This window comes from Salvia hispanica, chromosome 6, assembly GCF_023119035.1.
Source record: "Salvia hispanica cultivar TCC Black 2014 chromosome 6, UniMelb_Shisp_WGS_1.0, whole genome shotgun sequence".
NCBI lineage: Eukaryota > Viridiplantae > Streptophyta > Magnoliopsida > Lamiales > Lamiaceae > Salvia > Salvia hispanica.
In genome coordinates, this window is record NC_062970.1 from 35,419,534 (window position 1) to 35,445,462 (window position 25,929).

At 37.8% G+C, this 25,929-nt stretch overlaps 4 protein-coding genes across 9 annotated transcripts; all 4 read left to right on the forward strand.

The window, feature by feature from the left end:
* The first annotated feature begins 1,765 nt into the window (after positions 1–1,765).
* On the forward strand, positions 1,766–5,637 carry LOC125194207 (serine/threonine/tyrosine-protein kinase HT1). 6 transcript variants are annotated; one of them, XM_048092296.1, is made up of 5 exons: positions 1,766–1,835; positions 1,953–2,014; positions 2,838–3,945; positions 4,162–4,617; positions 5,198–5,637. In XM_048092296.1, the coding sequence occupies exons 3-5, from the start codon at positions 3,193–3,195 to the stop codon at positions 5,468–5,470; spliced, it is 1,482 nt and encodes a 493-aa protein (XP_047948253.1). In that variant the 5' UTR covers positions 1,766–1,835; positions 1,953–2,014; positions 2,838–3,192; the 3' UTR covers positions 5,471–5,637. The 6 variants fall into 6 exon arrangements, with proteins under 6 accessions (XP_047948253.1, XP_047948256.1, XP_047948255.1 ...); XM_048092299.1 differs by having other exon boundaries at positions 1,786–2,014; positions 2,838–2,915; positions 3,004–3,945; XM_048092298.1 differs by having other exon boundaries at positions 1,786–2,014; positions 2,838–2,915; positions 3,024–3,945.
* Positions 5,638–5,989: 352 nt separating this feature from the next.
* On the forward strand, positions 5,990–8,892 carry LOC125194188 (eukaryotic translation initiation factor 3 subunit D-like). Its single transcript, XM_048092264.1, has 2 exons — positions 5,990–7,771; positions 8,655–8,892. The coding sequence occupies exon 1, from the start codon at positions 6,018–6,020 to the stop codon at positions 7,767–7,769; it is 1,752 nt and encodes a 583-aa protein (XP_047948221.1). The 5' UTR covers positions 5,990–6,017; the 3' UTR covers positions 7,770–7,771; positions 8,655–8,892.
* A 6,019-nt stretch (positions 8,893–14,911) lies between these two features.
* On the forward strand, positions 14,912–17,350 carry LOC125193615 (VQ motif-containing protein 4-like). The gene is made up of 2 exons (XM_048091446.1): positions 14,912–15,538; positions 17,222–17,350. The coding sequence occupies exon 1, from the start codon at positions 14,963–14,965 to the stop codon at positions 15,536–15,538; it is 576 nt and encodes a 191-aa protein (XP_047947403.1). The 5' UTR covers positions 14,912–14,962; the 3' UTR covers positions 17,222–17,350.
* A 7,026-nt stretch (positions 17,351–24,376) lies between these two features.
* Positions 24,377–25,099, forward strand: LOC125195215 (dof zinc finger protein DOF1.6-like). The gene has a single exon (XM_048093396.1). It carries the CDS (start codon positions 24,377–24,379, stop codon positions 25,097–25,099), a length of 723 nt encoding a protein of 240 aa, XP_047949353.1.
* Positions 25,100–25,929: the final 830 nt, after the last annotated feature.

Genomic DNA, 25,929 nt, shown 5'->3' on the forward strand with positions numbered 1-25,929 from the left:
TTCATCGAATTTCCCTACTTGACCTTCTTAGTAAAAAGCCTTAGACTTGTTTATCATATTTCAATAATAAACCATTATATTATATTATTTATTCTCATAATTAGGTAAACAAGTGGACGTGGCGTTTCTCGTATACATGCACAAGCTGACTGTACAAAGGCATGTACGCTCGAAGCATCTTTTAGTATACAAACCCCAACATAGAGTACTCTATTTTTGTGTCTAACAAGTAGCAAAATTGATTTATACAATAGCATTTCAAGTTTCAAACACTAGACCTAATATTGGATTGAGTTCCATTTTGACTTACGAGATTTGGTGCTTGTTTCGTGGTTAAAATTGGCAAAAAGTATGGGTATTCAAAATTTTGAGGTAGAAAGTGATGTTTCATTGGTGCGTCCATGATTGTAGGGAACTTTGAAGTGACCATCAATTGAAAATCTATAGTACGGAGAATGCAGAGTTTGTTACATAAGTTTGACTTAGAGCATCCACAACAGTGAACTAGCTAGTGCCCTAGCCGCCGCATGCCACTAGGGCGCTCGGCTAGTCCACTATTGTGACCGGCTAACACAAAGGACGAAAGGGAAATGCCCGAGATGTTGGGCGTGGACGAGGTCGGCTAGCCGATCGCTAGTCCACTATTGCGGACGAGCGATCGACTAGCCGATTTTTTTTTAATCTTTTTATATGAAATACCCTATTCCCATTTCATTTTTTTATGTTTTCTTTTCTCCAATTCGTTTCATTACTTCTTGTTGTTAGTGTTTTTTTTCCTCGGGAGGACTAGGGCATTGGCTAGGATGTTGAGAAGGGCATGGTGATGTGGCATGAGTAGTTTTTGGCAGAACTATTGCTAGGTTGTGGCTAGGGTGTTGCTATTGTGGATGCTCTTAGTGGTGCTCAATAACGTACACAAGGAATGGAATTTTGCTACTGACTTTCTGCCACATTATGCATACAGTTTCATGAATGTGTTCATGTTTAGAATCCCCTCGTTTGGGTTTTAATATTTGATTAATGCATGATAAATTAAGTGTTTCTTATGTCCATTAGTTTGTTTATATAATAAGGCTCTATCCACTTTATTTTTTTTTATAAAAAAAAATACTCTCTCCGTTCTACTAAATATGAAACATTTGGGAATTGACATGAAATTTTATGTAGTGTTGTTTTCTGATTTAATGAAGAGAGAGTAAAGAAGTAAGAGTGATGAAAAAGTATTGTAATTTTGTGAGTTAATAAAGAGAAAGTAAATTAGAGATAGTTTCCCTTTATAGGAAATGTTTTATTTTTAATAGGACAGAGGGAGTATATAAATAGCCATAAATTAAACTTTGCAACACGTGTTAGGGAATTAATAGCTCATATATTATGCAAATGCAAGTACTTTTAATAGGAAAATATACATGGTTAAAATTTTTAGTACTTGCTTAATATATGAGCTAAACATGAAATATTTTCCGTTTGTACAAGAATGGGTATAATGAACAAAATATTAATCCAACGTCGAAAGATCTTTATCCAAAGCGCGTATTCTCTGTTGTGAGTGTGTAAAAATTTATAAAAAAAAAAGGTTGATACATATTACATACTCTGCATATATATCTTGTAGAAACGTGGACATCAATAAAAAGATACCGATAAATAAATCCATAAATGGCTCGGAAAATTAAGATAATCTCAAAATCAATAGTAATATAAAACGATAAAAATTGCTTTTATGGTTAACAGATTAAATTGAGCAGATAGATATAAGTTTGTTAGGTTAGTACTACACAATTTCCGCAAAGAAATTTTATGAATCAAAACTCCCAACTTTTCCGAAATATTCAGTTGAGCCAAGCTTCTTCCTCTCAAAAATTAATGCATTGTTTACCTTTTTATGCAAAAATTTCAATATCAATTCAAACCCTAGAATTTGATTAACCAATCCAAATTTCCCCACGCAGCCTCCCGCCTCCCATTACTGCGGCGCCGGAGCGCCGCCACCGGCGTCGAGCGATTCTGCCAGGTAAATTTGTTATTGATTGAAGTTAGGGCTGAGAGGCCAAATTGGGGATTGGATATTTGGGGAATCGTCGTTTTCAATTCGTTACGAAGAGAAAGGATAAAAGTAAATCCCAGCTTTTGCTTTTTAGGTAGATTTTATAATTTTAGATCCAATTTCATGCCTCTCTCTCTTTACCTCCGATGTAAATCTCTGAAATAGCGACTTTTGTATTCCTCCTCCTCTTTTCTCTCTCTCTTTCCACTATTGACTTTTCAAAGAGTGGACCCTACCCTACCTCACACCAAAACCATCACGCTCCACTTTAATCGGGTCCACCAAGGAATCACTCATCTCTCTCCGTATAAAACACGTATATTATAAATAACAAAAATATGTGAAAAAGGAGGAGACTCTGATTCATGTGGCGTTGATATTGAATTTGTGATTATTCTATATGGACCTCGACGTTGGGAAAATTATCTTCTTTTATTTGGCTATGGGGTTTTTCAACCCAAGCATCCTTTCGAGTTTTTCTTGAATTTGAAGACTAAGCATATTTTTTTTGAGAGATATACCCTTTTGGTTAGTCAAGATCCTATCTTTATGTACTTAATCTAGTTTATTGATTTTTTTGGGGGCGTATGTATTTTTATTGCGCCAATAATTAATATTGTTTGGTGGGTACTGCGGTATTATAATTTATAATGATAATGATGATTGGAGTTTCTTTAATTTCAAGCCATTTGAGTACACTTTTGGTGTTATGCTATATTTAATTGACTCTCGCCGTGTTAGCGTGTTGAATTTTATTTTATTTTTCATTTGCTCTGCGGGTCATTACCAGGCTTTGAAGGAAGGTGGAGTTTGACTTTGAAGCTGAAAGGGTTTTGATTCTGCTGTTTTGTAGCCAGGTTTTGACGAGGTATGACACAATTTGGGTAGTTTTTGATGGATTTAAGATTGATACAGGGATTGTTTTGCTAAGTGTATTGTGTGTGCTTGATTTTTAGAAGTGTAAGATCTGTTGTAGGAATCGATATCGATTTAGTTTTGATGGTTGTTGAAGCTTGATGGAGATGGAGTTCGATTCCTCTCTTTTCCTAGTTTGATGGGGTTGTTTCTGGGATATCGGTATTTTGGAGGAAAATCTTGATTGAGAAGTAGGAATCGGTAAATAAAAGTAGCTTCAGCTTGCAAGAATGGATGAAGAAGGTAGTTCTTGGATTAGGAGAACAAAATTCTCTCATACTGTTTACAACCGTTTGGATACTTCCAGATTGGCCTCTATTTCTGTTACACCTCTGCCAACTCGAGGTCGGAGTTTGAAAAGACCCGAATCGTCTTCTAATTTGCTGAAAGCAGGCCCGAATGTTGTCCAAGTTCAGCAGAGCCTTGCCAAGAACAAGCACCGGGCTGTGTCCCCTGCCCCAGAGGTGAAGCTCTCCAAAACCTTTGAGGAAGCCCGGTCAAACCAGAGGCGATTCTCGACCCCGCATCCCCGTGGGAAATATCAAGAGAAGGGTATTCATGGGAAGTTGATTCCTAGAGATTCCCTAGAGGCTACTCGTACTCCGAAGATTATTGGGTCGAATTCACCAAGTGATACTAGTCCCCTTAGGCACTTCACCTCTATTAAGTTTCATGATAAGACGAAGAGTCATAAGGAATCAACTTGGAATAAGTATTTTGATCATGGTGCGGGGAGGGTCACCTCTGTGGAAACTGCAGACGAGCATACAGTTGATCTCTCCAAGTTATTTCTCGGGTTGAGATTTGCTCATGGGGCACACAGTCAGCTTTACCATGGGATTTATATGGATGAGGCTGTTGCAGTGAAAATTATCAGAGTTCCAGATGATGACGAAAATGGAGCACTTCGTGCTCGGTTGGAGAACCAGTTTAGCAGAGAGGTTACTCTCTTGGCTCGTCTTCACCATCCGAATGTAATAAAGGTACTCGTGTCTGAGTAATCCTTTAATTATCTGGTTATTGTTTTCTCTGTTAATGGTCAAAGAGCTTAGCAAGGTGTGTTTTTGTCATTATTAAGTTCTTATACTTTCTTGAGAAAATTCATATGCATTGGTGTGTAGATTGCCTCCTAATTTCAAATATTGTATTTCGATTTTGGATTAATACATGCCTGATTTTTAAATTATTTTTGGATGTAGTTCGTAGGGGCATGTCGGGATGCACCTGTATATTGTGTCATAACAGAGTATTTGCCTGAGGGCTCCTTGAGAGCTTACTTGCACAAGCTTGAGAACAAAACACTTCCTTTGCCAAAGTTAATCTCCATGGCTTTGGACATTGCAAGAGGACTAGAATACATCCACTCTCAGCGAGTTATTCACAGGGATCTCAAACCAGAAAATATTCTGTTAACTGAAGATTTCCACCTCAAAGTTGCTGATTTCGGTATTGCCTGCGAGGAGGCTTGCCGTGATCTTCTGGCGGATGACCCAGGTACTTATCGTTGGATGGCTCCTGAGATGATCAAGCGAAAGCACTATGGGAGGAAGGTCGATGTATATAGCTTCGGTCTCATTCTTGCGGAGTTTGTGGCTGGTAAAATCCCTTATGAAGATATGACACCTATACAAGCTGCTTTTGCCGTGGTGAATAAGGTACGACTGTTGTTCTTTGTTAGCTGCGTGGTTTCTTCTTGTGCATATTTTGGGTGTACATGATATAGCATATATTGGCACAATGCTATGCAGATGCATCATCGTTCTGATTTAGTATATTGAATTTATTAGCGCAGCTTGAACACTTGTTTTATTGGCTAATTTGAAACTACTTTTAGACTATGTTTTGTATTTTTTCCGTCATCTTCTCCTCCCTTTAGGTTTGGGAGTTTTTTAAATAGAGACTTTATGGTCTTATGTATTATAGCCGAATGTCTAATCCTAGCTTGCTAGTTTGTTATAAGACACCCCTGAGATAATTTAGTGGCCATTAGGTGAAATTCTCCGCTATAAAATCAAACTATAACTGCTGGTGGACGATGGATTTGGCAATTTAGGTTAGAAAAATTTCCGGAACACCAAAGATGTGAGTATGTTGATCATTCTATATTGAGGAAACAAGTCGACGATGCAATTTGTTTGTGTATTTGGCCTTGTTATAGTCTCAAATTTCAGAATATCCAATTGTTGACAATGTTATACTAAAGCAGGGTTGGCTTGTCTAATTCTTTATTTGCAGAACTTGAGGCCTTCTATTCCCGTAGATTGCCCACCTGCCATGAAGGCTTTGATTGAACAATGTTGGTCTTCACATCCTGACAAGAGGCCCGAGTTTTGGCAGATTGTGAAGGTACTTGAAGAGTTTGAGTCTTCACTTGCTCGCGACGGAACCCTGAAACTTGTACAAAACCCATGTCATGACCATAAAAAAGGGATGCTTCATTGGATTCACAAACTCGGTCCGGTGCACCAGACTTCTTCCTCCTCCATGCCCAAACCTAAGTTTTCGTGATTGTTTTGGGTCATCTGGGTTTTGTAGTTTTAGTAGGGGTCCGGTTGTAATTAAAAAGGTGACAATAAATGTTGTTTTCTTCTACTTCATTTAGTTTTGAATATTGTAATTTACATTTTAGTTGATTCCGAATTTTTAGAGTTGATACTTATTTGAAAGCTGTGCAATCATTTCTGAGTCATTTTCTTTTACTTATTATATATGTTTGCAGTTTTGATTTCTTTTGTTGGCTATGGTTATGCAAAATTGTAAGTAGGTGGTTTTGATTTGGCTAGGTTTATAATATGCTTCTTTTGATGATCTACTGTTTAAATTATTGACAATTGACAATCTTCCACTTGTGTATTTTAATATTAGGATGCAAACTTACTTCATAATCATATCTCCTTTCAAAAAATTGGAAACATAAAATAAATAATTTAACATTTATGGGCCCATAAAAAACAAAGCCCAATAAATAAGCCCAAAGGTCTCATTAAAAGCCCAAATGCCAGGGCTTTTATACAGAAAACCCTAAATCCTATCTCAATTTCACACAGCAGCAACAATGGTAGGATTCGAAATCGGTGCCGTGCCTTTCAATCCCGATGGCTGGGGTCCGCCGGACTCCGCCACCGCCGGACTCTCTGTCCCCAACCACCCCTCCAATGTTCCTTTCGCCCCTTTCTCACGCTCCGAGAAATTGGGGCGCATCGCCGATTGGACCCGGAACATGAACAATTCCGGCCGCCCCGGATCCAAGCAGGGCGGCTATCACGGCGCAGATTCCGCCTTCGATTTCTCCGGCGACGACTCCTTCGCCACCCTCGCCGCCGATGAGGATTCCTCCTTCCGCCTCGTCGACACATCCGCCAAATCGCACCACCACAACCCTAACCGCCCGAAATTCAACCCTAGGTGGCGATTCAACCCTAACCACGCCCGCTCGCAGCTCCCGCAGCGCCGCGACGAAGAGCAGGAGGCAAAGAAGCGAGATGCCGAGAAGGAGCGCGCGCGCCGCGATCGGCTGTACAACGCCAACCGCTCGCAGCCGCAGCGCCGCGAGTCATCGGTGTTCAAGTCCTCCGTCGATATCCAGCCGGAATGGAATATGTTGGATCAAATCCCCTTCTCGAGCTTCTCGAAGCTCTCCTTTTCGGTGCCTGAGCCTGAAGATTTGTTGATTTGCGGCAGCTTAGAGTTCTACGATAGGTCTTACGATCGGATTACCCCGAAGAATTCCCGTCCCTTGGAGCGATTCAAGAGCCGCAATTTCTTCAAGGTCACAACCACTGATGATCCTGTGATTAGGCGTTTGGCAAATGAGGATAAAGCGACGGTTTTTGCTACTGATTCAATTTTGTCGACACTTATGTGCGCTGCTAGATCAGTTTACTCGTGGGATATTGTTGTCCAGCGCGTTGGAAACAAGCTATTCCTTGATAAGAGAGATGGATCGCAGCTTGATTTGCTAGCCGTGCACGAGACGTCGCAGGAGCCATTGCCTGATACCAAGGATGACATCAATTCCATGCACTCTTTGAGCGTGGAAGCTGCTTATATCAACCAGAACTTCTCGCAGCAGGCTTTGATCAGGGATGCAAACAAGGTGACTTTCGAGGAGCCCAACCCCTTTGCTAATGAAGGCGAGGAAGTGGCTCCGGTTGCTTATAGGTATAGACGGTGGAAAATGGCCGATGATATGTATCTTGTCTCGAGATGTGAGGTGCAGGGCGTGGTGGATATAAACAATCAGAGGTCGTTCGTGACACTGAACGCATTGAATGAGTTTGATCCTAAATATTCTGGTGTCGACTGGAGGCAGAAGCTCGAGACACAGAGGGGTGCAGTTCTGGCAACTGAGTTGAAGAACAATGCAAATAAGTTGGCGAAATGGACGACTCAGGCTTTGCTGGCTGGTGCCGATATGATGAAGTTGGGGTATGTTTCCAGGGTTCACCCGAGGGATCATTTCAACCATGTGATATTGGCTGTTGTTGGATACAAGCCAAAGGATTTTGCTACGCAGATTAATTTGAATACTTCAAACATGTGGGGGATTGTTAAGAGTATTGTTGACTTGTGTATGAAGTTGAAGGAGGGCAAATATGTGCTTGTTAAGGATCCATCGAAGCCGCAGGTGCGGATCTACGATGTGCCCCAGGATGCTTTTGATAATGATTATGTAGAGGAGCCATTGCCGGAGGACGAGCAGGTGCAGCCTCCAGCTGAGGATGCAGATGGTACTGAAGCAAGTGCCACTGTTGATGGAGCTGCCGATGATAAGGAGGTTGCTAAGGAAGTTGTTGCTGCTGCTTAATGGTAACTATGTTATACTTTTTCTTACTGTTTCCTCAGTAGTTAGAAGTTTTAATTTAAATTTCCCTTGCTTGCTGGTAGTCCGACAATTTTTGGCCTATGCTAGATTTTTTGAAGTAATCATCCCCATAAAGTGAGTTTAGTTTCTGTATTGCACCCTTCAAGTATAAGTATAAACTGAGGTGATTGCAGTAGGAAAGTATTAAATGTCATGATTGCTGTAGGATTGTTTTAAAGGAGGTGATAATATTCATGAGGTGATTGCGCTATGATAGTATAAAATGAGGGGACTGCACTGGAATGGTATAGAGTAAGATGGACTGCCTCAGGGCATATCACTAGTTTGGGTTGGCTCTGATTTCATATTTTCTTAGCAACAGTCTGGACTAGTATCATGTCAGACTAACAATTAAATAATAAATTCAATATAAATGGAAGATTTGACATAAGTTTTGACATGGTTTCATGACTAATGAAATTCTCAGTCAGAAATTTTTCTAAAATCACTTTATTACACCATTCATATTCCTTGTTTGGTGTTATTACTGCTGTTGTATCAACAATTAAACCGATGAACTAAACTATAAATTTATTTGTTACTGTTTTTTCTTTGGTCTATATGTTTCTAAGGGTTCTCTCTACTTTAATGTGGTATAATTATTTGAATGAACTTGTTTTTATCTGCATAAGTTCTATAAGATCCCACTTCAGATGTTGTAAATCCGTTTTCATCTGCATATGTGAATGATCATTTCTGCTTGTCTTGAGCATGCTTGCTGGTTTTGCATAGTTTGAAACCTTTGAATCAAGAGTTTTCTACCATGACCGTGTACCAATATGATTGTCTCTCACATTCCATAATTTACATTGCTCTTTACTTTTCCAGGCCCCACTCCTCCCGTTGGAACAGTGCCCGCCCACAACAAATTAGTTTTGTTCAGCTGAAAGAAAGAGATCTGGGATATTTGCGACTTCCCTTGGTTGGAGTATTTATTTGATTTCTCTCTAAAACCTCGAGTACAAGAATTTTTTTTTTTGTTGTCGGATTCCCTGTTTTCTAATTTTGTACCTTGTGTACCTCAGAATTATGTTTTTATATCAATACTTGGTTGCATTGTCTCTTCCATGATCTAGTTTATGAGTACTACTTCATTGTGAAAAACAATGATAGGGATCTCGTGTTTAATTTTAAATCTAAAACGAATCGGTTTGTGTTTATTGAATGGGGAGTTTTGGTTGTTCCAGATTAAACTTTCAAATTACTTTATGTTGTAAAGTTCGAAATTGATTTTGTTACGAGCCAAGATTATTCTGTTATAGCTGGGAGGGTAACATAGACTTAGAGCATCCCCTATGGTAAATAGGTTAGGCTTGTTTTTCTCCTACCACATTATCCGGTATTAAAATTCTTCCTGTCACAGGACAAGCAATTGAACAAGCAATAGGCTAGCCACATCATTAGCATTATTAAAAAAATAACTAAATTTACAGAATTAAACACAAAATACGAAATTAAATTTACGACATATACGGGAAAAATTCGTTAATTTTATTTAAATAAAAAAAAGTACATTAGCTAAAAATAAAAAAATACATAATAAAAAAAAAAAATTCGGGCTTCCACACACGAGCCACCGCCCCACTCTACTCCTCGTCGCCGTCCTTGCCGCCATCCCCGCTTTCGCCACCGGCATGCACCCCCGGCATCTCGAGCCCGCGCTGATCCCCCCAACTGTGCCGCGAAAGTACCCAAATCGACCCGCATACTCTCGAGCATTGAGTGAAGAAACTTCTTCTCCTCTGGGTCGTGGAAACCGCCGCTGCTGCCGCTGTAATCACCGGCATAGTTCAACCGCTGCTTCTTCGGTCAGCCAGCATCGACACCCGCCCGAAACTTCTCGGAATCCATCATCGCCAGATAGCAGTTCCAGTAGGTGAATTCCTTATACAGCTCCCGCACGGGAAAGGCTTTCTCTACTATCCTCCTGCAATCCTCGTCAGTCTGGCCACTGGTCTTCATGCGGAGGGCGTTGGTGTACAAGCCCGCAAATCGGGAGACCGTAGCCCTGATTCGCTCCCACCCCTTCCGGCACTTATCCCCGGTGTATGCCTTCCCATGCGGGCAATTCCTCTTGTAGGCTGCTGCAATTTTAGCCCACATGTTGACGATCCTCTGATTGTTCGAAACGAGAGGATCGTCACAAACAGACACCCAAGCCTTGAGACAGCGCGACGTTCTCATCATCCGTCCACTTCCTCCGTACACTGTCGTCATCAGCCGGCTGCGACGACTCGCCTACCACCTTTTCCCCCTTCTTCTTCTTCTTCTTCTTCTTCTTCTTCTTCTTCTTCTTCGGTGCGCCCCGACCCTGCCCCCGCCCCTGACCTACTCCCTCTGTCTGAATGGGAGTGTCACCGAATCGAACGCCCGGTAACAAATCCTCTATGGAGAAAGTGTCATCTCCAGTGAATTGCGTCTCCACTGGGGTCGATGTGTGGGAAGACGCAGTCAAAAAATCAAGAGTGGGGTGATAGACATTGCCCCCCCCCCCCTCCGGTGTCACGAGCTGCACAGGTTGCATCATCTATGGCATCTGCCCCCACTCCCGGCATCATCTGCATCCCGGTTCCCCAACCGGGCATCATCTGCATACCGGGTTGCATGCCCGGTACCCCCCGCCCGCCACCCTGCGCAATCATCTGCTGCCAAGGGTACATGTTGTAGTACCCGCCGCCCATCTGCCTCTATCCCGCTCCCGCGGGTGTCGTGGGAGTTTGAGTCCCGTTCGTCGCTGGAGTAGACTCGTTGTTGTGATCCATTTCGCGTTATTGCTCTTGTACAGAAATTAAGAGAGAGAGAAAACTCGTTAAAACAAGTGGTGCGAATGAAAATGACGTGAAAATCGCGTATATATAGTGTTTTGAAAAAATTTAATAAAAAAAAAAATTGCGCTGACCGATCGCTCGCCGATCACCAACCTATAATGGCGGCGAGCGGATCGACGAGTGCATCGGCCAGCGTCCGAGAATCGATGAGCGCTCGCTGAAATTCTCGCTGATTCCGCACTCACCGGTTACAATGGTTCGGCGAGCGGACCGGCTAGCGCTGAGTATCGGCTAGCCGGTCGCTCGCCTATTACTGTGGATGCTCTTATTAATTTTATGTGACATTGTCATCCAGAAATTAGAACCAAGTTGACCAACTATTGTCCTCTGCCAAAAGAGCTGCCGTAGAACCCCACTGCTGGCACTACATAAGTTTCAACAAATTTCATCTCCACCTACTTGACTTATCTTAGCCCCATATATTATCATCTTTGTTTTTCTTTCTTTCTTATATTGTCAATCACATGCAATTTACTACTACCTCAATTTTATAGAAGATGCCATGCTTATGGGATGATAGAGATTTTATTTTGTGTGCTGGATAGAAAATAGAAGGGTATAATTTTTATATTAATGCGAAAAATATTTTTTTCTGAAAATGAAAAATATGACCTCCTTAGTTAGATAAATTTTAAAAAAATGAGATATCTTTTATGACACGAAAGGAATACCATTCATTTTATTTTCCCACTACTAATTCAAATTATTAAGAAACAATATCATCACATTGGCTTTAAGAACCATAAATTTATAATACTAATACTTTATTAGACAAAGGGTATAATTCATTTGAAATACTTTTCATTTTTAGGACCATTTCTTTTTCATTTGCAATCTCTTATCATTTCATTCCGTTCTCTTAATTAATAACTTTATTTTATGCTAAAAAATCAACTTATGTTTATGCACTTGAATAATATTTTATGTTTAATTATATGCTCAATTTGATGCTTACAATTTTAAATTTATTTTATCCAGTTATTAATCGTTCGAGAATCTAAACTTAATCGTTTAGTTATATCTTTTTATGTTTAAAATAATAAACAACGCAGTATTCCATACGAAATTTTAGTTTTAATTAACCAAATTTGAAATATATATCTTTCTATCATCTGTCGCGAGTATAAAATTTGAACAATATAAAATATGTATAAAAGTATATTTTTGTATTAATAAATAACTTATTCCTAAAAGAGTTGTAAGATTATTTTTATTTCAAACACATAGACATAAATTAAAGGATAAAAGAGCAATAAGAGCATAGAGAGAAATGAGAATAAATAGAAATGATCAAATTTGCCTTTCGGGATGAAAGGGGTGAAATGTGGAAGACAGAAAAAGTATATCTAAATTAGTTTCATGAAGTACCGCAAACATGTATCCTATATTCACCCGAGACCAAAATTACGGTTCACTCAAGCAAAGATTAAATAAGTTTCAAATTAAAACAACACGAACACACATTTTGGAACACTTTTGGATCTTCAGACTTTAATAGCCAAAATTTGTAGATTGTTATGATGCAACAATTATTATGAACGAATTAATATACTAGTACTAGAATAATACTCCTTCCGTCCCGCTTTAGGAGTCCCAGTTGAGTTCGACACGAGTTTTAAAAAATGTAAAAGAAAGTTGGTAAAAAAGATAGTGAAATGTGGGTCCTATTTTTTTATATTAGTTTTATAATAAAATGTGAGTGGAAAAATGTTAGTGGAATGTGGGGCCTAATACCATTTATGGAATATTTCAACCGGGACTCCTAAAGTGGGACACCCAAAAATGATAAACCGGGACTCCTAAAGTGGGACGGAGGGAGTATTCTATAGGGGGTGTTCGGTTTACAAGATTGTATCTCGTGATTAAATATGTAGTATGTTTAGTTCATGAGATTTAATCTCACAACCACAACTCAATCTTTGATAAATAATCATAGGATAATTAGTCATAGCTAACCCCTCTAAACTAAAATATTTTACAATTCAATCATAGATTATACATTGATACTATGTTACCTATGAAATCAAACGCCACCTATAATTAGGGAATAAATATCATATCTACCAAAAATTAGATAAAACTAATAAAATTTCTAAAGTTTATAATTGTGCGGCTCTCAAACTTGAAAACTTTCATACATGGTCTTCCCTGTACAATTACTTGTGCAAATTCATTTACTTTTAAATTTATAGATCGCATAGTAATTATATGCAATTGGGCTAGAAATAGGAGAAATCATTATATAAATTTATAAATATAGTGTATATGATCATTTTCGTGGAGGTTGATTTTAGATTTTTGTCCCACATTAAGCTGAAATGCAAGTAGTTACTGGTCACACTTAGCCCAATCGCATTCTTGACATCGTCTTACATAATTGTCAAATTTCGCGAATTTTTTGATTTGTTTTGTTTATAAAGATTCATTTGATTAGGCGTATACACTCTATGATTTAGTCAAATTTTAATATGGTTTCAATTATATTGACTAAAGATTCTGGACTTAGCTAACTACGTCGACGACAAACATCAGTAATGCAGTAGCATAAACTAACTAATGAAACAAAGCATCACAAAATACCAAAAGAGAAATACAGACGATAATAAACAATAAAAGACAATTAACAAAAAACATAAATAGATATCATGGTGTTCAGTGATTATGATCTTGCAACACCATGATATCCAAATAATCTTCTAACTCTGTATATTTTTCATACGAAAATTAAAATCCTACTACTATCTATATATAGTTATACACACTGTCAACTAATTTGATTAGGTAAAACCCACTCCCAATCAAGAAATATTAGATTTATAAGATACATTTAGTTTCAAGCAAGTCTGATTTTAAATCCGTTATAAGTCTATCTCCACGGCTCAATATTATCATTTATTTACATGAATTACGGTTCGAAAAATATATAATTTCGAGTCCAAACTTGAAAATCGCAATCAAGTATATTAATCTTAAGATTAATATGAAAACGATGTTAAATACTCCCTCCGTCCACGAATAAGAGTCCCGTTTTTCCATTTTAATCCGTTCACGAATAAGAGTCCCGATTCACTTTTACCTTAAATGGTAATAGGATCCCACCTTCACCTGACTCATTCCACTCACATTTCATTTAAAATCAATATATATATATAAGTGGGACCCCATTCCACTGACTTTTGCTTATAACTATTGCAAATTATTTGATAGGTATCAAAAGCTAAGTTAAAGTTACCTCAAAAATCAAGAAATAAAATTCCTAAATAAATGAACTAACGGCGGATACATGTGATTCTAACTTTTAAAGCCTTCAACCTAGTTAAGTGTGAACGAAAACGACATTAACTCTAATATGAATAAATCTGCGACGAATATTTGTGTCAAGACTGTTCAACTATAGATATACATAAAGTTAGGTGATACTATTATTATAATTTGTTCATAATTAACATGGAGTATTATAAACTAGTATGAGTGTTAATTTATAATTTAGAGCAAATTATATATATCCAAAACTGTGATTATATGCATAGCCAACAATATTAAGTCTGTGGATGTTTTTCATTTTTTTTTCATTTATTTATAATGAGTTGGTATAAAGGAGGCGACTTTTAAACTATTTTGACCAAACAAAAGGTGTATACAACTATAGATTGTATTAATGTCTGTGGATTACAGCGATGATTTGTATTCCTTCTTGGAAAGTCTTTGAAGTAAAACACAAAGATAATAAATGATGAAATGTAACTTATTGGTAAGATGCTACTTTCCAATTAATAAATTTAAGTTTAATAAATCACCACAATTATATGGTAATTTACCAACTAATATTGATCATATTTATAACAAAAGACCCAAAAATTGGTACTAGTACATTACTTTCTCAATTAAAATAAAACTACTTATCTTAAATTATGTTTAATAATTATTATAGTCAAAGCCGATTTCTTTGAACTTTGAACTAAGAAAAATGGTGTTTAAGAGAAGAAATGCTATATTTAATACTCCAACATGTAATATGATAGTGTGATTCAAACAAAACTTATATTCATACTTTATAAGCTCACTGAATTACAGAAACAAAAATGACTTGGTGTAAATTTAAAATTAATAAATTTATCGACTATTCAACTATATTACCATATTTTTAGTCAATGTAAAATATCGTGTTGATACTATCTTACCACCCCACCCAATGAAATAGTCCTATTTCTAACCCAAAAAAAGATAGTAGTTACAAATAAATCTCACCTATATATATATATATATCTATTATTTCTGTTTCATTGAGAAAGAAAAGAAGATCTGTGAATGGAGCAGTACAGCTCCAGCAGCTCCAGCAGCGGCGTCCACCAACCGCCGCCGTCGCCCGTGACCCGATCCGAACCCGACAATCCATACCCGGCAACCTTTATCCAGGCCGACACCTCCTCCTTCAAGCAGGTGGTCCAAATGCTGACCGGGTCCACCGGCCGGCCCGACGCAGCCCGACACGCGATCCCGCCCGTCAGAAGCGGGCCCCGCAAGGACAAACCCGGATCCAAGCTGTACGAGCGGCGCAGCGTCCATAAGAGCATCAAGATCAGCAGCCCCGGGATCCTCAGCATCCGCCACGGTCTGCTATCGGGTTCGCCCCGGCCCGGTATGCTCTCGCCCAGTATTCTTGATTTCCCGTCGCTGGCGCTCTGCAGCCCCATCACGCCGCTCGTGCCCGACCCGTTTAATCGGGCCGTGGCTGCGGAGGATAGGGCGATCGGTGAGAAGGGTTTTTATCTGCATCCGTCGCCCGTAAATACTCCGAGAGATTCGGAGCCCCGCCTTCTGCCCCTCTTTCCTTTGACTTCACCTAGACTTTCCGGGTCGTCGTCAACTGATGTGGAATCTTGAGTGAGTTTTTTTTTTTTTTTTTAATATTGATAATTTGGAATTGATGAGGGAAAATGTGATGTTATATTATATATCAAAAAAATGAATTAGTAATTACAACAACAACAAAAAAAAAAGTACCAACTTTGCTTGAATTTCATTTATCTTGATTTCTACTCGACCATTTATGTTTTGCCTACTTTCTGTGACGATATTTTGTTTATGCTTTATTCTTTTTTATTTTTGTCTTCTTTTCCCGAAAAAAAAGAAGAAAAAATTCCCTTTTTGTTTGCATCGAATGAGAATTTGTTTTTATGGTTTTTCTAACTGTTAAATAAATAATGCAGTCATTTATAATTTTGAATATTTTATTTAGACTGAAGTTGTAAAAATTAAATAATTAAGTCTCGAATGATTGTATTAAATTTTCCACGGCCAATCTAATTCCTAAGTAATTATGAGTTGGGCGAACTCCAAGTTTGAATTGGAAGAGTATGCGATTTTCTATTTAAATGAGTAATTTATATCTGTGAAATGAGTATTAATTAAACAATTAATTGATGACTTGAATTGAGTAAGACATTTAAGAAAGTTAGAAAGGGGTTAAACACGCAATATTTTATTAAAGTGTTTGAAATAACTTCGATTTATGAAGTGTTCAAACTTCACAAGAAATTGTTAATCTGGAATGATATTAGTAATATCTTTTTGACTTTACTTTGAATACAAGAGTTTTGAATAAAAGAGTTACTTGGCCTCCTTTTTTCAATAAAGAATTAAAGATGAACAGATCAATTTGATTTGGATAAGCAATGGCTCATTTGTAAGATTCATATAAAATTCAATAGGTTTTTACGAAATTAATCTATTGGGGTACCTATTTAAATATGGTTTTAAAAATTTGATCGTGCACGCGCACATGTCTATATACTATAATTAATGATTCATCAATAATTTAATTAATTGGTACTAGTTTCATTGCATAAGAGATTATCTAGATTAGAAATAAAATGTGATAGGATATTAATGATCTAAATAGTTGAAAAAATCATGAATTTGTCAAATTTAACTCGTTTTATAACTTCAAAAATCACATAAGTTTAGGTTTGTTGGTAATTATTCCACAGCAAATTTCTTGATGAAATTGTATTTCGTATAAAAACCTGGAAATTCATACATGGATGTCACCACCTATGAAAAACGATGTTGTCTATTCACAAAGAAAATGACATCGTTTGATTATAACATATCTATAATATATTAGTATAAGCAAGTGATCATTTTTTTACCGTGAAATCGTTGCGAAAAAAAAAATTCCAAAATTCATTATTTTCCCAACTGATTTATAAAGTTTTGGAACATACTATCAAAATTTTACAAATTTTCATGTTTTTTTCCAGTAATTTTCCCAACGGATATTATGTTATTGTTGTTAGAGCATCCATAGTACCGGCTAGCCGATTCGCGGCGCTGGCCGCTCGGCTAGCCGAACCATTGCAATCGGCCAGCGGCGAATCGGCCAGAAAATCGGCATGGGCTAGCCGATTCAGGGGCGCTGGCCGCCATTGTGGCGTGCCGATCGGCCAGCGCCTATTTTCGTTTTTTTTTTTTTTTTTTTAAAACCTATATATACGCGATTTTAGTTTCATTTTCATTTGCACCACTTGTTTTAACGAGTTTTCTCTCTCTAACTTTCTGTACAAGAGCATCATCGAGCGATTGACAACAACAACGAGTCCAGTCCGGCGACGAGCGGCTCTCATCGCCCACGGTACCCGTGGGATCCCGGATGGGGCCAGATGGGCGGGCAGATGGGCCCGAGTTTAACGTCCCTTGGGGGCGGTTGATGGGGATGATGGCCGGAAGCGCCGGGGAGATGCGAGGGAACCGGGGTATACGTGGGGGATGCCGGGCGAAGCGAGAGCGGCGGGGCGGTCGGCGCGCCGGTGGGGAGAGTATACCCCGGATCTGACGGCCAGCGAGATGATGGGAATGATGTGGCGAGGGGAGGGATGCGGCACGGTATGCATCCCGGGATGCGGGGGGCCACCGGGGGGTGACACGGCCTATCGTCCCTCTCTTGATTTTTGACGGCTTCGTCCCACACGTCGACCCCGGTGGAGAGCGCAGTTCACTGGCGATGACCTTACTGTCATTGCGTGATATAGGGGACCGATCTCGGGGATCCGGACACTCCCGTTCCATCGGGTCGGGCCGCGCCGAAGAAAGAAGAAGACGAAGGGGAAGGCCAAGGCGGTCGGCGAGTCGTTGCAGCCCGCTGTTGACGACACCCCCACCCGGAGGAAGTGGACGGAGGATGAGTACGCCGGGGTGGCCAAGGCGTGGTTGACGGTGTGCGACGATCCGGCTGGTTGTTCGCAACCAGCGGATCGTCAACATGTGGGCGAAGATTAGAGCTGCCTACAGGAGGAACTGCCCAATCGGGAAGGACTTCAGCGAGGGAGGAGTGCCGGAAGGGGTGAGCGCGCATTAGGGCCGCGGTCGGCCGTTTTCGGGGTTGTACGCCCGCGCCCTCCGCCCGGTGACTAGTGGGCGGAATGAGGAGGATGCCGGAGGATAGCGGAGAGTCGGTTCCCTTGCTTAGGGGAAGTACAAGGAGTTCCACTTCTGGGAGTGCTATGTGTTGCTGAAGGACTCCAAGAAGTTCCGGGCGGGCGGGGTACGACGCCAGGTGGCCGAAGAAGCGAGAGGCTGAACTATTCCGGCGACTTCTGGACAGCGGCGGCCGGCCAAGCGGATCCCACGACCTCCCAGCGGATGCTTGAGGAGTTTCCGTCCCCTCCATCCGTTGCTCGTCGCCCTCGCCCGGTTGGCCAAAAGCGGGCGCAACGGGCAGCGAGGGGAGGATCCCCCTATCGCCCCATGAGGTCATCTCGGCCCCCCCACCCCCACGCGCGTACACGTTATTATCGCGTGCAAAGACGGAGGAACGTATGTTCGCGGTCTTCCAAGAATGGAAGACCGCAACCGATCCCACGGAGAAGAGGTTCCTCTACTCGATGCTCGAGAACATGCGGGTGGATTTGGATGCCTCGAGGGCACTGGTGGGGGGTTCAGACGCGGGCTCAGATACCCCGGGTGGCGGCGGCGACGACGACGACGAGGAGTAGAGAGTGGCGGGGCTCGTGTGTGGAAGCCCTTTTTTTTGAAAAAATCATGTATTTTTTTTAAACTATGTACCTTTTTTTTAATGAAATGAATGAATTTTTCCGTAAATGTCTCGTAAATTTAATTCCGTAATTTAATCGTAAATTTTATTCCGTAAAATGTAGTTGTTTTTGAATTATTTTTATTGCGGCTGGCCTATGGCTGGCCTAAATCTGATGTGGCATGTGGATTTTTAGTGCTGCTGACGTGACAGGAAGAGAGAGTGGCTGGTCTATGGCTGGCCTATTACCATTGTGGAGGCTCTCAGTTTCAAATATTTTCCCTAGGTTTAATTTGGAATTTATTTATTGTGAAAAAATTTGGTTAAAAAGGAATTTCGTAGTACTTGAGTTACACTCCTTTTCCTCAATCGAATTATCCCCTATAGGAATTTGTTGAAACAGAATTTATGAGGTTATTCACTTGTAGAATTTCAGAAATTTTGCTCTTTTTCTTGTTTCCTTTTTTATTCTAGAACCCAGGGTGAAGTTTGTAATTAATGTTTGAATAATTGATATTTCACTTTTTTATAAATATAATTAGTATAGATAGGGATTACACTTTGTGAGGTCAATTTTTATTTTATTTTGTTTTGACATTTTTATGAAGATAGGAGGAAGATCTTATCGCCAAAAATTACATGATGCAGCTGAGTTTGGGGGTCAAATACGCATCGCATGGACAAATTCTGGAAAGTAGTTTTCTTGGCAGTTGATTAGTTGTGTTGATTAAAGTCGATTTTTTTTGCTACAAAATAAGGCGCTATAAAAATATTACTTGAGCAGTTGAGCTAGCAGGCTTTTGTGGACTTGATGGTTGTCCATCAATGCTAATCGAGTCATTCTAGGACTGATGTTAGGAGCCTTTAGGTGCTGGTGGACGTTACTCAACACATGTAGTCCAGGTTGAGCGACGGATGACTACACACGATCAAGAGCGATGGACTTTAGCATCCTGCGTACACACTTATATATCACTCACTTATGCACATAGTTATTAGGAGTACCACCTAATAGTACTTTAGCCGATCTAGAGTATTCACTTATAAATCTAAAATATTCTTCATTGATCCATGTAATTTTGAAAAAACAAGATTAAACCCACATAATCAGAGCCTAAAAGCATGGCTCTGATACTAGTTGTTGGGGATAATCGCAGCAGAAATTGCAAAACAAATAAATCCACATAGAAATCTATTTAGGTGATTATGTAGGTCGATTCAATTTCATGCTTGAACGTGTAGAAACATATAATTGCGCAATTAATCACATAATTTAAATTAAATTATGTTATTGAATACTTACAACAATGATTCTCCAAAGAATCGAAGTGGCTTGCTACTTCTCCACGTGTAGATCTTGAAGCTTGATTGTGAATGCAAGACCAAAGATTTTCTAACCTATGACCCTTAATTCTATAGATCTAAATTCCTTGTGGGAGGAATCTCTTAGAAATTATAAGAATCTTGAAGGAGAAGACAAGAAAGCCAAGTGTGGAGGCTAGGGTTTGTGATAACATTTGTCTCATCTCCTTACATTCTTATTTATAGAGTTTATGATGGGCTAGGTTAGGGATCTATGGGGCTTGGATTGGGCCTCCCCATTGGACCTTCTTTACTAATTAAATTATAACCCATAATTTAATATAAGGCCAATGGAATATTTCTTGTGTCACTATAGAAGAAATATTGACCGCCCATCCAATCCGTGATTACAAGCAATCCGGGTTAACCTCTTTAATATATTATTTCCCGTGTCTAAGACTTTCTATATCCATTAATTAATTTGTAGTCTGCTATAGACTTTAAATTAATTAATATCTTTATTTCCAAGAGTTTGTCTAGTACGAGATGTATATTAAAAATATACTTTTCCTTTTCTATTTATTCTTGGATTAAATCCAAACCGGCCGGGTTTTCGAATAATAGAACTTCTCTCGAACACCTCTTGGGGATATAGTCAAACCACGCAGGCACACGATTCAATGTAATAATAAAACTGACACCATACTAGTCATTAATTACTACTATCCAAGATATCAGGAATATTGGGTTACGAAAAACCCGCACCTATTGATAAGTCAAAGCAGCGTATGATTAAATAACGTGTGTCCTATATTATTACAAAGATTAGGAAATATTAAATCTCTAAGATCGTCTTACAGTAGATAGCAACAAAGACGTGTCTATACTTTAGATCCATTCAATGCTATACCACACCAGTGTCACTAGTCATTCTCAAGGTAAAGACGACTTTTCGGATGGACACTGCAACCTTTCACGATAGGTAGCCAAAGCCTATCTAGGTTGTGAAAAAGTTTTACTTCTACAAGGTACCGGTTGGGCCACCTACTGTGATGACCTGTTCCACGACCCAACCTTCAATGTAGAAGACTTAGACTGATTTTATTTTCCGGTGCTTTAATTATATAATTTAATATATAATTAAATACGGCCAATATCCATTAAAGTAAAATACACAGTATGAAGAAAACATTTATCATTCTCATTAAATGAAGAGTGTTTACAATATACAAGCAATTTATCAAATTCAAAATAAACTCGAAAAAATGCTTTTTAGTATAAATGTTCCAACAGAATGTAGGTACTACCTTTATATATTAGTTTTATAATAAAATGTGAGTAGGAATGAGTTAATGGGATATGTGGTCCACTATCAAAAATAGTAAAAGTGAAGTGGGACAAATTATGTGGGACGGACCGAAATGGAAAACTGGGACGAATTATCCGGGACGGAGGGAGTACTATTTTATCTAGAAAACCGAACACCACAGTATATCAGAGTCATGAGAACAAGAGTATAAGTATACCCCAAAATAATTAATAATTACCATATTTAGGTCCCTTATGGCCTTATTCACTAATCTATATTGGCAAGGGCGGAGCCACATACCTTAGTTGGGCAAATGACCACACGAAAAAAAAATGTATCTATAATATTTTTCTTTAAATTTGGACATTTATTTGAATTTCGTAGGTGGGCATTAGCTCAAAAAATATGGATCTATACTGCCGCCTCAGCTCAAAAATAAAAATAAAAAAATAGTCTCACGGCAGAATCGAGTTTGAATGAAAATTTGGTAAAGTACTTAAGATAAAATAAGAAAAAAATAGGTAAAGTAAGTAAGATGTGGAAAAAAAGTGGATAAAGTATAAGATATAAAGAAAAAAGTGAGGAGATAACCTTTTATTATAAGAAAGGTGAGACATTCCAAAATGATAAAATGAAACTATTTTTCGTGGACGAATGAAGTGATTCTTTTTTATAATTTGGACATTTATTTGAATTTCTTCCTAAATATCCCTTCTCAAATTATGAAATTACTTGCTTGCATATACTCCTACTCCTCCTAAGTTTAATTCCTAGCTTCACCATTATTTATTGGTAGTCTAGTGACAGTCTTCTCTCGTTTCCACCCAAGGACCCGAATTTGAGTTTCATGCAAGGCAGATTTTATTTTAAATCTATCTTCATATGCTCAACTATTAATTTTGTTATCTTTTTATGCTCTTCTGATGCGCACACTTTTTTCTCCTTTTCGATTCTATCCAAATACAATTACTTATCTTCCAATTCATTTTTTCAATCTTTTTCCATTTTTTGAAATCTTATAGATGAAGAGGATTTAGTTGATGTTCTCAATAATTCGTAAAACTAAGTTACTACTCTACTCTTAAGTTGTTCTAATTAAAAATAGTTTGAAATCCTTATTGATTCAATTAAATCAAAAAATAATTGAATCTAGCTATAATTAATTGAAATCCACATTTGTTCAATTAAAATAAGTTGAAACGTCCATTTATTCAATTGAATATTATATTGTATTTCAGATATATATTCTCACTTTTTCAATTAAATTGCATATCACTCTAAAATCATTCAAAATACCTTATTTTTAGTTGAATCAAAGATCAATCGAGATATCTAATTGTTCAATTAACTATAAACCAATTTCAAAAACTGACTAAATTGAAGAACAATCGAAATTTCGAATTGTCGAATCGAATAAAAACATTAATAAAAATGTCTAATCATTCAATTATATCAGAGTAATTATAATTAACATAACTGAAATAAATTTTTTTTTTCAATTAGTTCTAAAACAAATTGAAATTCTCAATGTTTAATTCAACTATATGTAGATAGATTGAAATAAAAATTAACCAATTGCAAAATCACCTATTTTTTTTAACTAAATAAAAAATTAATTGAAATACCCAATTATACAATCAAATTTAAGATTGATTAAATTTTACAAATTTTCACTTTAATTTTGTATCAGTTGAATCCCCAAAGTACTATAAAATCAATTTAAACTTTCAATATAAAAAATATTCATTTCTATATTAAGATATGAAAAATACTACGATATATATTTAAAAAAATAAGCGGTAATATTAAAATAAGATATGATGCTATTATATGATATAAAAAAAATTCCAACAATAAAGTATAATACAATACATTAATATATTAGGGTGTCAAAACTTAATTTTACAAAATACTACTCCATTTGTTCCAGTTAAGATGGCCACTTTTTTTTCGCACGTGTTTTGAAAAAATGACAATAAATAGTAAAGTGGAGAGAAAAGTAAAAAAGAGAATAATAGTAGCAGATATTCTCCCCTATATTATTTTATCTTTTACTTTACTTTTTCTCCACTTGAACTATTTTTATAATTTTCTCAAAACACGTGAAAAAGGTCATTTTAACTGAGACGGATGGAGTATTAATTTTATTTATGGTACGATATATTGAAGAAAAAAAAGGAGAACTAAAAAATTATTCTTACTTAAATTACACTAAAAAGTAAAATTTAATTAAAACTAAGTAAAACATTGCGACCAATTTTAATATTATTTGAAGAAATAAATCTGAATAGAAAGAATGAAAATAAAATATTTTATTGAGAAGAGTTTAGTAGTAAAACCAGTAAAGCTGTAGAACTAACTTTAGTATTACTTTAGTAGTGATAGTACTCGATCCGTATTTATTACTACATTCTTGTGTGACTGGCCTTAATAAGGTCACATAGATTCACTTTTTTTCATTCTTGGAATGCCATGTTTCATTAACCACAATAAATCCCATTTTGTTATTCCTAAAATCAACTTATTATTATTGCCTGGCATTACATATATACATTTTCTTATTAAGTTATAAGCATTAATAAAAGGCTAATTAATTAAGAGCAATTAGCCCCTTCCTCGTATCTTCCTCCCTCAGTTTTCTCTGTCTTATTAATTCCTCATTCCTTTAATCTTATTTTACCACACAAAATCTGCTGAGATCTTGATATTAGAATTGCAAGAAAACATTAGTTGTCTTAAATTTCACATGGGGATTACGACAATTTTACAATTACCGCCATTGTTTGTGTTTAGTATTACAAAAATGAAATAACACCCCTACTATGCATATTTAATGCCATAATGTCTGTTTTCCTCTTATTTCTAATTGTCATAATCCCTACGTATTGCGGATTACAATCATATCCCAATCGTTGAAATAATATTGAAAAGGTGAATTAACCCACAAACCATTTAAACCTTCTACACTCCATTACATTCAACAACACACTATATATTTACCCTTCAATCATAATCACACACGCACAAAAAACAACCCTTTTTTTTTTCAAAAAAAAAAACTCTAAGCTAAAAAAAAGAAATGGATGGAGCAAGAAATGAAGAGGGTCTCATTCATCAACAAGATCTCGAGCAACGTGGGCGGCTGCGTCCTGAGGCGGCCGCCCACGCCCTCGAGCCCTCTCCAAGGTGCCCGCGGTGCGACTCCACCAACACCAAGTTTTGTTACTACAACAACTACAGCCTCTCTCAACCAAGATACTATTGCAAATCTTGCCGGAGGTATTGGACTCACGGCGGAACCCTAAGGAACGTCCCCATCGGCGGCGGCTGCCGGAAAAGCAAGCGCCCGAGGATTTCATCCCCCTCTTCGCCTCCGCCTCTTCCGAGGCCAAGAGCCGTGGCCGCAGCGAATCCGACAGCTGTCGTCACGATGGCCGGCGGCCCGTTTTTTTCCTCCTTGGCTGCAATGCAGTCCGTTGGGATCAATCAGGGGGCGGCGGCGATGGGTGGAGGAAGTCGTTTCGGTTCGAATATGGCCCTTTTGCAAGGGATGATGAATTCTCCGGCGCGTCTACGATCTCCGCTGCCGGCAAATTTTTATCCGCCGCAGCAAAACTTAATTCAGCCGGGGAGTTTTAGTTCTTGGACTCCAAGCGTGAGCAACGTCGGCGCTACCAGCTCTTCGGCTGCATCTGCGGCCGGAATCTGGAGCAGCGGCGGTGGCGATCGAGCGGGCTCTTCGTTTGGTGCCAGTCAATGGTCCGACTGTAATCGATCCGGCGCGTTTGATTCTTCTGAATGATTTGATTTTTTTTTACAATAATCACAAGAAAAGTACATGGAATGTTTGTTTAGATTTTTTCGATTTTTTATATAAATTTATTTGTATTCTTGTGAAAAAATTACATGATCAATATGTTTAACTGATTATGTATAGTTTCAGTCATAGTGATGTGCAGATTTGAAAATTTGTTGGTCATCTTAGTTTCATCTTTGTTTAGTATTCGTATTGAAAATATCTAAATTAATGTACTAGTTGTTCAAATTTTGTATTCAAATGAGTTTAACATTTTGATATAATTTTCACAATATCATCTTATTATCAAGTACACACAGATATTTTAAAGTTATTATTAACTCTTCTTAATCATATATAATAGGCCTATTCATCTCGACGATATTGATTTGCTATTGATTATTTACTACTATTAGTTAATAAATTTGATGTTTCAAAGTAGTAGTAATAAATAAGAACCAATACGTACGTACATTTTAGATTTTAAAAATCAATTTCAGACAAAGTGAGAAAAAGAAATGTCATTAACTTTTCATTATTATCTCGAACAATATACAAACTTTATTCTATTCATTAATTAGAACAAATTTAATTTAATTGCCTTTTCCATTTAATTTAATCGAGTTTTCCATGGAACAAAAAATATACTAAGTACTATTATTACATCTATCCTCTCATTAGTAATATGTGGCTGCATATAAAATACTGAAATAAAGTTCAAAAAAACAAACCTAAAAACTACGTCTTGATTATTAACACCGCGCGCCTTAATTAAGATTATAGGGTTGTAATGTTTGAAAAGTCTAGTTAATTAATACCAGCAGAATAATGCAAGA